Source organism: Haemorhous mexicanus, chromosome 5 (genome assembly GCF_027477595.1).
Source record: "Haemorhous mexicanus isolate bHaeMex1 chromosome 5, bHaeMex1.pri, whole genome shotgun sequence".
Lineage (NCBI taxonomy): Eukaryota > Metazoa > Chordata > Aves > Passeriformes > Fringillidae > Haemorhous > Haemorhous mexicanus.
This window is the reverse complement of record NC_082345.1, coordinates 17,457,982-17,470,531: the sequence shown is the minus strand read 5'-3', so window position 1 is coordinate 17,470,531 and position 12,550 is coordinate 17,457,982. Positions and strand designations below refer to the sequence as shown.

Here is a 12,550-nt window from a genome sequence, read left to right as displayed (position 1 = left end):
GGAGGCTGCGCCCTTGTCCTGGGTCTCAACAAATCGAGACACCCCACGGCAAATGTCCCTTGGCCTCTCCCTTTATTCCAATAACATTACAGGACTCCTCTGTGTCTTTCCTGCACGTAACCCCTGGCGTCGTGAAGTTTTTTTCCACACAGGGAGACGCCCTGCTCCTTCAGTGCCCACTCTCCAGCTCTCCTCTGCTTTCTAGCACATCTAGAAGCCCGTGTCCTTGCCGCTGCACGGATCCCCCACGGCTCTCTGCCAGCCGCACTCCAGAGCTCCCAGCTCCAGCTGGCAGGGCCTCAGCGCCCGCCCTGTGGCCTCCCGTCCCGACGGCCACACCAGGCCCTGCTTGCTGCCCTCATGGCAGCACTCCTGGCCCCAAGTGCTCTCCAAGGCCTTCTCCGGGGGCACCTTCCTGCGGCCTTTCAGTCCCTGCACCAGGCCCAGCAGGGACCTGGGAGGGGCTGTGGTGTGGACAAGGGCCTGCAGGGACAGCACCAGGCCCAGTGGCTTCCCACCGACAGCGGGCAGGCTTGGGCTGGAGATGCGCAAGACATTCTTGCCTCTCAGGCTGCTGAGGCCCTGGCCCACGCTGCTGCCCACAGCAGCTGAGGCTGCCCCATCCCGGGCAGTGTTGCAGGCCAGGCTGGGCGGGGCTTGGAGCAACCGGGCCTAGCGGAAGGTCTCCCTGCCCTTGGCAGCAAGGTTGCAGCCAGACCATTTTTAAGGACCCTTCCAAGGCAGGCTCTTCTGGCAGCCTGTGATCACAGGGGCCGAGGGCAGCTGGGCCTAATTTCTGATTAGAACCAATTCAGCACTGCAAGTTTGGCTAATTTCAAGGAGATTCTTCACAAGCCCAGATTCGCAACTTGTGACTTTAACCTCTACTATAGGCCTGGCTGAGATTACAATAAAGTCTTGCACAATCTAGCTTCTGGAATACTGTAGTTTATTGAATCAAGAGCCACGAACTTTCTAGGTTGCTACTCCTAAAAGCACTAACTACAGAGCACAATGCTTTGTCCCCAGCAGACAGAGACACGATCTATGGCCTTACTTCTACATTACAAACAATTCCTACGTGCGATATGTAACGGTATAATAGTTATGTATGTTATAAAGGTATCAATTTTATGAAAATCTTTTCCAGATATAAATGCCCTAAGAGCGTTAGTATGTATTGCAACTTAGAGTGACACTAAATACTGGCTATGTGCTATTCTAAAACCAAAATTACATATTTGACTCTACAGAATCATTTCTTACCATGATATCATAGTTACATCATTCGTACCCTTGATACTATTTATATTATTCTATTGGCTTTTAGTAGATTTTACTATTATATACGATAATTGATAACCTTTCTAGCATATCTTATGTATACATAGATAGATAGATAGATAGACAGATAGACAGATAGATAGATAGACAGATAGTTACATAGATACATAGATACATAGATAGATGGATCCACATTATCAGTCTAGATCTTTACGTATACAAAATATCAGGTCAGCTCCAACACAGTTGCTACAATGCTGACCTGAAGGATTCCCATGCGGGAACAAGGAGAAACACCGTCCACTGACGGATCCCAAACATTGCCCGGGAGTCTCTCTCCCCAGACAGAGTCAAGAAGCTCGACCCGAAGGCAATCCTTTGTGGTGCACGGCGCGAAGACCTGCCTGGAGCACCCCTGAAGCAAATGATGCCACCAGTGGTCCTTTCAAACATTCCCTCGTCAGGCCTTCTGAGATCGGCTTCTTTGCACAAGGTGAAGCTCTCGGGGGGAAAAGGGACTCAAAGAGAGAGGTGGGCAAGTAAGAGCGTCTCCTCTTGTGTGATCCTTGATCTTTGTAGCCAATCAGGTGATCGCCGGAGGCAGTGCCGGGGAGGCTGTTGAGACGACACTGCTGCTGCTGCTGATGGCACAGTGCTGCCACGCAGCGTTTTCCCTTCCCTCTCCGGAGCCCACGTTCTCCCCTCTTTTCCCACCTGCTGAGAGCTGGTCCTCTGCCGCCAGGCGCGAGGCTCACAAGCACAGCTCTGTGCAGGAGAACCTCTTTCACTGCTCATTTTTAAGGATTCGTTTGAGCCAGTGGTGCAGATCCACGTACTGGCTCACTGCCTGGGAGTGGGCAACCGGATCCATCTCCAGGTCGTGGAAGAGATTGCGTGACCGGGCCATTAGGACCTCTGGGGGCAAGCTGATCCCCTGAGGAAGCCTCTGGTTGCCCACAATGAAGTGATTGAGGTGTCTCATTTCCACACATGTGCGCAGGCTCTCGCTGATATCCATCAGCCGCCTCACAAAATGCCTCCTGCGCCACTGTGACGCGGGTAAGACGCTCAGCATGTGCATGACAATGGTCTTGATGGTATAGGTGGAGAAGCCCAAGCCCAGCTGAAGACGAGTGAAGAACTGCAGGCATTTCAGGTGCAAGCTGTCAGGGGGGGCCCGCCTGGCGATGTACCTGAAGAACTTCATCTCGGCCACGGCGTAGCTCTCCGGCCAGATTGTGCTTGAGGTGTGGGCTTGCCTCGGCTGACTGCTGACAAAGACGTCTGAGTTGCCTTGCCGCACCCCAAACAGCAGCTCGATCCGGTAGCTTTCTCTGCCGTTGGTCACCTTCAACTGGCAAGAGCGTCTGGAGGGCAGCAGCACTAAATGCCAACGGTGTGACTCAAGCAAAGCCGGCCAGATTGCTCTCACCAGTTGGTAGAACCAGCGGGCAGTTTTCTCCACGTCCAGGTAGGAGCCCGTGCACAGGGTATGAAGGAGGCTGGGATCCTGACACCTCCTGAGCTCCTCCTCAGGGTGGTGCAGGAAGCACAGCATGTTCTTATCCTGCTGCTCCCTGGTGCAGGTGCACTCCTGCTGCACGCGGACGTGGAAGTTCCTCAGGCGCCTCTGCCCTGCAGTGCCCAGCTCTAGGTGGAAGCTGTGCCCTCGAGGAGGTGTCATGGGTATGAGCACCTGGTACACAACATCCTGCTCACGGGGACTCCAACCTTCGAAGGCACTGCCCACCCCGATAGCTCCTTGCAGCACCGGATAGAAACTGTTGGACAAGACCCGTCGAAAGTAAATTGCAAAATGCTCCATCAGGTTTCTTGTCCATGTGCATCCTTCCTGCAGGTCCTGCACAGGCCACTGTATGCGCTCCATCACGATCCTTCCAAAGTTATTGGCACGATGGCGGTATTGTTCCACTTCATTTCCAACATCATTGGCGATTGCTGCATTTGCAGCCTCATGGCCAACTTCATTCGCAGCACCATCACGTTCTTCATTCGCAGCAGCATTGTCGACCTCCTGGGCCTGGCCGTCATCACTGTCGCTTTCCTCCCCATCCAGGTCGCTGTCTCCTTCCTCTTCATTTCCGACATCTTCTTCATTTGCATCCACAATTTCGACCATCTCTTCATTCCCACCACCATGTCCTTCTTCACGCTCCTCTCTCCTCAGGCTCCTTTTCCTCCCCCAATACCAGAGTGCCAGGAGAAGGAGCAGGAGCCCAGCAAGAGCCCAGACCTGCCAGTGCTGCCAGGCAGAGCAGAGCAGGTCTCCCCAGGCCCAGGCACCCTGCTTCAGGACCAGCTGCTCCACCTCCCGCTCCAGACCAATCGTCTCCTCTTCCCGGAGCTTGGCACGCACCTCCGTTCGCAGACGTGTCACCTCGTCCAAGCCATCACCCACGGGCTGTGGGTACGGGACAGCAATTTGCAAGAGCAAGAGCCACAACACCCAGGTATCCATGGTCTGCAGGAGGGTGGAGAGAAGGCCTTGAGAGGGGCTGTGAGGGAGGCAGCTGGCACCGGGGGCAGCAGCGACGGGAATCCCAGGGATCTGGGAGCAGGAAGGACAGGACCCCAGAGAGCTGGCAAGCAGCCAGGCCCGTTCCGCTGCCCCAGCAGCAGCAGCGGCAGCAGCGGCAGGGTGCCCTGCCCAAGGCTGTGCCATGAGGGGCTGCTCCTGGATGCAGGAGGAAAAGCCAGCCCCGGGTGCAGCGTTTCTGCCCCGGCCCTTGTCCCCAGCCCGGCCTCCCCGCCACGTGTGCACTCACCGCTTGCCCAAGCAATACGGGGCCAGCGTCACCTGCTGGGGCCTTGCATAGCTGCCCCCAATTGTGACATGGCCCCATGATGTCATGGATGTCACAGTACACCGCAGCCAGCCCAGCCCCGCCCTTTGTCCCCACCCCAGCTCGGACTGTCGGAGGGGCCCTGGGGTGCTGGTTAAGGCAGCCTTTGAGCGAATCTTCTTCAAAGAACCTCTCTTGGTCCTTCTCTTGTCCTTCTTATCAGCTGCCCTCCACTGGCAATCTCATAGATATCAACGTTGGGAGGCAGCCTTGAGCATCACGGAGTCTAAGCCTTGACTCCACGCTGAGCTTCAGCTAAATCTCCGAGTCTCTAAAAGGTGCCCTTTGGTTTCAGGCTCGCTGCTTTTCTGAAGGATGAGCATGACAGCATCCTCTTGCTGCCCCACAAGCACCCGTGGGAGAGCGCTCATTTTTTCTGCTGCAGAAAGTGTTTCCCAGCACAATTACCAGATGCTCTGCATTCCAAAGACGTATTTTGGGCGACCGGTTCCGGATAGATTGGTCTGTCCTTCTGTGCATAAACTGGCACAGCTACACGGACTGCAGTGATGAACCGCCATCTAAGAGTCACAGGCTGGTGTTGTTGGCCTTCCCCCTGATTCCTAGCTACAAATGCTCAACCCCATCAGCACCAGCATTAAGCTCTAGACAGGGGGAACGGCGCCTTTATACATAGAGGGTGGGTGACCCCAGCGCCACTCCTTCCCTTCCTGTGCCTTCTGCGGGGTTATAAAGATATAAAACAGAGGGAGCAGCTGGCCTGAAGGCCTCAGGGTTTTATTTCATCCTCGTTTTATAACGGAAACAGAGGTAATCCTGTAAGTACTTTAATTATAAAACGGAATGGACCACTGGGGAGCAGGCCCGGACCGTTGGGGGACGCCAGCAGCTATTGGCTGTTTGACCGGGTGGCAACTGGTTCAACCAATACGGATGGATTGAGCAGGCAGACATTCAGTTCTACAAAGGAAGAGAGCACTCAATGCAAGCTGGTTGCTGTGCATGAACCTTGGTGTGTGTGTATGGTCCCATTCCGGCCTCCGCAATCAAAGGGACAGAGGGGTTCCGTACAGTAGGCAATTCGGCAAGTCTTGTACCTTCCGAGTACCTCAGGCAGTGGGAGAAGAAAGAGGGCGATGGACCTGGGAATTAGGATACAAAAAGGAGGCTGCGCCCTTGTCCTGGGTCTCAACAAATCCAGACACCCCACGGCAAATGTCCCTTGGCCTCTCCCTTTATTCCAATAACATTACAGGACTCCTCTGTGTCTTTCCTGCACGTAACCCCTGGCGTCGTGAAGTTTTTTTCCACACAGGGAGACGCCCTGCTCCTTCAGTGCCCACTCTCCAGCTCTCCTCTGCTTTCTAGCACATCTAGAAGCCCGTGTCCTTGCCGCTGCACGGATCCCCCACGGCTCTCTGCCAGCCGCACTCCAGAGCTCCCAGCTCCAGCTGGCAGGGCCTCAGCGCCCGCCCTGTGGCCTCCCGTCCCGACGGCCACACCAGGCCCTGCTTGCTGCCCTCATGGCGGCACTCCTGGCCCCAAGTGCTCTCCAAGGCCTTCTCCGGGGGCACCTTCCTGCGGCCTTTCAGTCCCTGCACCAGGCCCAGCAGGGACCTGGGAGGGGCTGTGGTGTGGACAAGGGCCTGCAGGGACAGCACCAGGCCCAGTGGCTTCCCACCGACAGCGGGCAGGCTTGGGCTGGAGATGCGCAAGACATTCTTGCCTCTCAGGCTGCTGAGGCCCTGGCCCACGCTGCTGCCCACAGCAGCTGAGGCTGCCCCATCCCGGGCAGTGTTGCAGGCCAGGCTGGGCGGGGCTTGGAGCAACCGGGCCTAGCGGAAGGTCTCCCTGCCCTTGGCAGCAAGGTTGCAGCCAGACCATTTTTAAGGACCCTTCCAAGGCAGGCTCTTCTGGCAGCCTGTGATCACAGGGGCCGAGGGCAGCTGGGCCTAATTTCTGATTAGAACCAATTCAGCACTGCAAGTTTGGCTAATTTCAAGGAGATTCTTCACAAGCCCAGATTCGCAACTTGTGACTTTAACCTCTACTATAGGCCTGGCTGAGATTACAATAAAGTCTTGCACAATCTAGCTTCTGGAATACTGTAGTTTATTGAATCAAGAGCCACGAACTTTCTAGGTTGCTACTCCTAAAAGCACTAACTACAGAGCACAATGCTTTGTCCCCAGCAGACAGAGACACGATCTATGGCCTTACTTCTACATTACAAACAATTCCTACGTGCGATATGTAACGGTATAATAGTTATGTATGTTATAAAGGTATCAATTTTATGAAAATCTTTTCCAGATATAAATGCCCTAAGAGCGTTAGTATGTATTGCAACTTAGAGTGACACTAAATACTGGCTATGTGCTATTCTAAAACCAAAATTACATATTTGACTCTACAGAGTCATTTCTTACCATGATATCATAGTTACATCATTCGTACCCTTGATACTATTTATATTATTCTATTGGCTTTTAGTAGATTTTACTATTATATACGATAATTGATAACCTTTCTAGCATATCTTATGTATACATAGATAGATAGATAGATAGACAGATAGACAGATAGATAGATAGACAGATAGTTACATAGATACATAGATACATAGATAGATGGATCCACATTATCAGTCTAGATCTTTACGTATACAAAATATCAGGTCAGCTCCAACACAGTTGCTACAATGCTGACCTGAAGGATTCCCATGCGGGAACAAGGAGAAACACCGTCCACTGACGGATCCCAAACATTGCCCGGGAGTCTCTCTCCCCAGACAGAGTCAAGGAGCTCGACCCGAAGGCAATCCTTTGTGGTGCACGGCGCGAAGACCTGCCTGGAGCACCCCTGAAGCAAATGATGCCACCAGTGGTCCTTTCAAACATTCCCTCGTCAGGCCTTCTGAGATCGGCTTCTTTGCACAAGGTGAAGCTCTCGGGGGGAAAAGGGACTCAAAGAGAGAGGTGGGCGAGTAAGAGCGTCTCCTCTTGTGTGATCCTTGATCTTTGTAGCCAATCAGGTGATCGCCGGAGGCAGTGCCGGGGAGGCTGTTGAGACGACACTGCTGCTGCTGCTGATGGCACAGTGCTGCCACGCAGCGTTTTCCCTTCCCTCTCCGGAGCCCACGTTCTCCCCTCTTTTCCCACCTGCTGAGAGCTGGTCCTCTGCCGCCAGGCGCGAGGCTCACAAGCACAGCTCTGTGCAGGAGAACCTCTTTCACTGCTCATTTTTAAGGATTCGTTTGAGCCAGTGGTGCAGATCCACGTACTGGCTCACTGCCTGGGAGTGGGCAACCGGATCCATCTCCAGGTCGTGGAAGAGATTGCGTGACCGGGCCATTAGGACCTCTGGGGGCAAGCTGATCCCCTGAGGAAGCCTCTGGTTGCCCACAATGAAGTGATTGAGGTGTCTCATTTCCACACATGTGCGCAGGCTCTCGCTGATATCCATCAGCCGCCTCACAAAATGCCTCCTGCGCCACTGTGACGAGGGTAAGACGCTCAGCATGTGCATGACAATGGTCTTGATGGTATAGGTGGAGAAGCCCAAGCCCAGCTGAAGACGAGTGAAGAACTGCAGGCATTTCAGGTGCAAGCTGTCAGGGGGGGCCCGCCTGGCGATGTACCTGAAGAACTTCATCTCGGCCACGGCGTAGCTCTCCGGCCAGATTGTGCTTGAGGTGTGGGCTTGCCTCGGCTGACTGCTGACAAAGACGTCTGAGTTGCCTTGCCGCACCCCAAACAGCAGCTCGATCCGGTAGCTTTCTCTGCCGTTGGTCACCTTCAACTGGCAAGAGCGTCTGGAGGGCAGCAGCACTAAATGCCAACGGTGTGACTCAAGCAAAGCCGGCCAGATTGCTCTCACCAGTTGGTAGAACCAGCGGGCAGTTTTCTCCACGTCCAGGTAGGAGCCCGTGCACAGGGTATGAAGGAGGCTGGGATCCTGACACCTCCTGAGCTCCTCCTCAGGGTGGTGCAGGAAGCACAGCATGTTCTTATCCTGCTGCTCCCTGGTGCAGGTGCACTCCTGCTGCACGCGGACGTGGAAGTTCCTCAGGCGCCTCTGCCCTGCAGTGCCCAGCTCTAGGTGGAAGCTGTGCCCTCGAGGAGGTGTCATGGGTATGAGCACCTGGTACACAACATCCTGCTCACGGGGACTCCAACCTTCGAAGGCACTGCCCACCCCGATAGCTCCTTGCAGCACCGGATAGAAACTGTTGGACAAGACCCGTCGAAAGTAAATTGCAAAATGCTCCATCAGGGTTCTTGTCCACATGCATCCTTCCTGCAGGTCCTGCACAGGCCACTGTATGCGCTCCATCACGATCCTTCCAAAGTTATCGGCACAATGGCGGTATTGTTCCACTTCATTTCCAGCATCATTGGCGTTTGCTGCATTTGCAGCCTCATGGCCAACTTCATTCGCAGCACCATCACGTTCTTCATTCGCAGCAGCATTGTCGACCTCCTGGGCCCGGCCGTCATCACTGTCGCTTTCCTCCCCATCCAGGTCACTGTCTCCTTCCTCTTCATTTCCGACATCTTCTTCATTTGCATCCACAATTTCGACTCCCTCTTCATTCCCACCACCATGTCCTTCTTCACGCTCCTCTCTCCTCAGGCTCCTTTTCCTCCCCCAATACCACAGTGCCAGGAGAAGGAGCAGGAGCCCAGCAAGAGCCCAGACCTGCCAGTGCTGCCAGGCAGAGAAGAGCAGGTCTCCCCAGGCCCAGGCACCCTGCTTCAGGACCAGCTGCTCCACCTCCCGCTCCAGACCAATCGTCTCCTCTTCCCGGAGCTTGGCACGCACCTCCGTTCGCAGACGTGTCACCTCGTCCAAGCCATCACCCACGGGCTGTGGGTACGGGACAGCAATTTGCAAGAGCAAGAGCCACAACACCCAGGTATCCATGGTCTGCAGGAGGGTGGAGAGAAGGCCTTGAGAGGGGCTGTGAGGGAGGCAGCTGGCACCGGGGGCAGCAGCGACGGGAATCCCAGGGATCTGGGAGCAGGAAGGACAGGACCCCAGAGAGCTGGCAAGCAGCCAGGCCCGTTCCGCTGCCCCAGCAGCAGCAGCGGCAGCAGCGGCAGGGTGCCCTGCCCAAGGCTGTGCCATGAGGGGCTGCTCCTGGATGCAGGAGGAAAAGCCAGCCCCGGGTGCAGCGTTTCTGCCCCGGCCCTTGTCCCCAGCCCGGCCTCCCCGCCACGTGTGCACTCACCGCTTGCCCAAGCAATACGGGGCCAGCGTCACCTGCTGGGGCCTTGCATAGCTGCCCCCAATTGTGACATGGCCCCATGATGTCACAGTACACCGCAGCCAGCCCAGCCCCGCCCTTTGTCCCCACCCCAGCTCGGACTGTCGGAGGGGCCCTGGGGTGCTGGTTAAGGCAGCCTTTGAGCGAATCTTCTTCAAAGAACCTCTCTTGGTCCTTCTCTTGTCCTTCTTATCAGCTGCCCTCCACTGGCAATCTCATAGATATCAACGTTGGGAGGCAGCCTTGAGCATCACGGAGTCTAAGCCTTGACTCCACGCTGAGCTTCAGCTAAATCTCCGAGTCTCTAAAAGGTGCCCTTTGGTTTCAGGCTCGCTGCTTTTCTGAAGGATGAGCATGACAGCATCCTCTTGCTGCCCCACAAGCACCTGTGGGAGAGCGCTCATTTTTTCTGCTGCAGAAAGTGTTTCCCAGCACAATTACCAGATGCTCTGCATTCCAAAGACGTATTTTGGGCGACCGGTTCCGGATAGATTGGTCTGTCCTTCTGTGCATAAACTGGCACAGCTACACGGACTGCAGTGATGAACCGCCATCTAAGAGTCACAGGCTGGTGTTGTTGGCCTTCCCCCTGATTCCTAGCTACAAATGCTCAACCCCATCAGCACCAGCATTAAGCTCTAGACAGGGGGAACGGCGCCTTTATACATAGAGGGTGGGTGACCCCAGCGCCACTCCTTCCCTTCCTGTGCCTTCTGCGGGGTTATAAAGATATAAAACAGAGGGAGCAGCTGGCCTGAAGGCCTCAGGGTTTTATTTCATCCTCGTTTTATAACGGAAACAGAGGTAATCCTGTAAGTACTTTAATTATAAAACGGAACCAGTGTGGACCACTGGGGAGCAGGCCCGGACCGTTGGGGGACGCCAGCAGCTATTGGCTGTTTGACCGGGTGGCAACTGGTTCAAGCAATACGGATGGATTGAGCAGGCAGACATTCAGATCTACAAAGGAAGAGAGCACTCAATGCAAGCTGGTTGCTGTGCATGAACCTTGGTGTGTGTGTATGGTCCCATTCCGGCCTCCGCAATCAAAGGGACAGAGGGGTTCCGTACAGTAGGCAATTCGGCAAGTCTTGTACCTTCCGAGTACCTCAGGCAGTGGGAGAAGAAAGAGGGCGATGGACCTGGGAATTAGGATACAAAAAGGAGGCTGCGCCCTTGTCCTGGGTCTCAACAAATCCAGACACCCCACGGCAAATGTCCCTTGGCCTCTCCCTTTATTCCAATAACATTACAGGACTCCTCTGTGTCTTTCCTGCACGTAACCCCTGGCGTCGTGAAGTTTTTTTCCACACAGGGAGACGCCCTGCTCCTTCAGTGCCCACTCTCCAGCTCTCCTCTGCTTTCTAGCACATCTAGAAGCCCGTGTCCTTGCCGCTGCACGGATCCCCCACGGCTCTCTGCCAGCCGCACTCCAGAGCTCCCAGCTCCAGCTGGCAGGGCCTCAGCGCCCGCCCTGTGGCCTCCTGTCCCGACGGCCACACCAGGCCCTGCTTGCTGCCCTCATGGCGGCACTCCTGGCCCCAAGTGCTCTCCAAGGCCTTCTCCGGGGGCACCTTCCTGCGGCCTTTCAGTCCCTGCACCAGGCCCAGCAGGGACCTGGGAGGGGCTGTGGTGTGGACAAGGGCCTGCAGGGACAGCACCAGGCCCAGTGGCTTCCCACCGACAGCGGGCAGGCTTGGGCTGGAGATGCGCAAGACATTCTTGCCTCTCAGGCTGCTGAGGCCCTGGCCCACGCTGCTGCCCACAGCAGCTGAGGCTGCCCCATCCCGGGCAGTGTTGCAGGCCAGGCTGGGCGGGGCTTGGAGCAACCGGGCCTAGTGGAAGGTCTCCCTGCCCTTGGCAGCAAGGTTGCAGCCAGACCATTTTTAAGGACCCTTCCAAGGCAGGCTCTTCTGGCAGCCTGTGATCACAGGGGCCGAGGGCAGCTGGGCCTAATTTCTGATTAGAACCAATTCAGCACTGCAAGTTTGGCTAATTTCAAGGAGATTCTTCACAAGCCCAGATTCGCAACTTGTGACTTTAACCTCTACTATAGGCCTGGCTGAGATTACAATAAAGTCTTGCACAATCTAGCTTCTGGAATACTGTAGTTTATTGAATCAAGAGCCACGAACTTTCTAGGTTGCTACTCCTAAAAGCACTAACTACAGAGCACAATGCTTTGTCCCCAGCAGACAGAGACACGATCTATGGCCTTACTTCTACATTACAAACAATTCCTACGTGCGATATGTAACGGTATAATAGTTATGTATGTTATAAAGGTATCAATTTTATGAAAATCTTTTCCAGATATAAATGCCCTAAGAGCGTTAGTATGTATTGCAACTTAGAGTGACACTAAATACTGGCTATGTGCTATTCTAAAACCAAAATTACATATTTGACTCTACAGAGTCATTTCTTACCATGATATCATAGTTACATCATTCGTACCCTTGATACTATTTATATTATTCTATTGGCTTTTAGTAGATTTTACTATTATATACGATAATTGATAACCTTTCTAGCATATCTTATGTATACATAGATAGATAGATAGATAGACAGATAGACAGATAGATAGATAGACAGATAGTTACATAGATACATAGATACATAGATAGATGGATCCACATTATCAGTCTAGATCTTTACGTATACAAAATATCAGGTCAGCTCCAACACAGTTGCTACAATGCTGACCTGAAGGATTCCCATGCGGGAACAAGGAGAAACACCGTCCACTGACGGATCCCAAACATTGCCCGGGAGTCTCTCTCCCCAGACAGAGTCAAGAAGCTCGACCCGAAGGCAATCCTTTGTGGTGCACGGCGCGAAGACCTGCCTGGAGCACCCCTGAAGCAAATGATGCCACCAGTGGTCCTTTCAAACATTCCCTCGTCAGGCCTTCTGAGATCGGCTTCTTTGCACAAGGTGAAGCTCTCGGGGGGAAAAGGGACTCAAAGAGAGAGGTGGGCGAGTAAGAGCGTCTCCTCTTGTGTGATCCTTGATCTTTGTAGCCAATCAGGTGATCGCCGGAGGCAGTGCCGGGGAGGCTGTTGAGACGACACTGCTGCTGCTGCTGATGGCACAGTGCTGCCACGCAGCGTTTTCCCTTCCCTCTCCGGAGCCCACGTTCTCCCCTCTTTTCCCACCTGCTGAGAGC

The 12,550-nt window shown here is 54.3% G+C and overlaps 2 protein-coding genes across 2 annotated transcripts; both read right to left on the bottom strand.

The window, feature by feature from the left end:
- Positions 1–2,068: 2,068 nt before the first annotated feature.
- On the bottom strand, positions 2,069–3,763 carry LOC132328042 (inositol 1,4,5-trisphosphate receptor-interacting protein-like 1). Its single transcript, XM_059847830.1, has 3 exons — positions 3,457–3,763; positions 3,340–3,393; positions 2,069–3,216 (listed from the first exon to the last, which is right to left on the bottom strand). The coding sequence occupies exons 1-3, from the start codon at positions 3,761–3,763 to the stop codon at positions 2,069–2,071; spliced, it is 1,509 nt and encodes a 502-aa protein (XP_059703813.1).
- A 3,577-nt stretch (positions 3,764–7,340) lies between these two features.
- Positions 7,341–9,035, bottom strand: LOC132328041 (inositol 1,4,5-trisphosphate receptor-interacting protein-like 1). Its single transcript, XM_059847829.1, has one exon. The coding sequence runs from the start codon at positions 9,033–9,035 to the stop codon at positions 7,341–7,343; it is 1,695 nt and encodes a 564-aa protein (XP_059703812.1).
- Between the last annotated feature and the right edge of the window lie 3,515 nt (positions 9,036–12,550).

What these genes read in the sequence shown, in the direction of transcription:
- LOC132328042 (XM_059847830.1), bottom strand. Translation starts at nt 3,763, where the DNA reads ATGGATACCTGGGTGTTGTGGCTCTTGCTCTTGCAAATTGCTGTCCCG. An exon ending in GAGCCTGAGGAGAGAGGAGC is followed by an intron (nt 3,394 to 3,456) that starts GTGAAGAAGGAC and finishes CAAATGAAGAAG; the next exon opens with ATGTCGGAAATGAAGAGGAA. An exon ending in GGATGGGGAGGAAAGCGACA is followed by an intron (nt 3,217 to 3,339) that starts GTGATGACGGCC and finishes TTGGAAATGAAG; the next exon opens with TGGAACAATACCGCCATCGT.
- LOC132328041 (XM_059847829.1), bottom strand. Translation starts at nt 9,035, where the DNA reads ATGGATACCTGGGTGTTGTGGCTCTTGCTCTTGCAAATTGCTGTCCCG.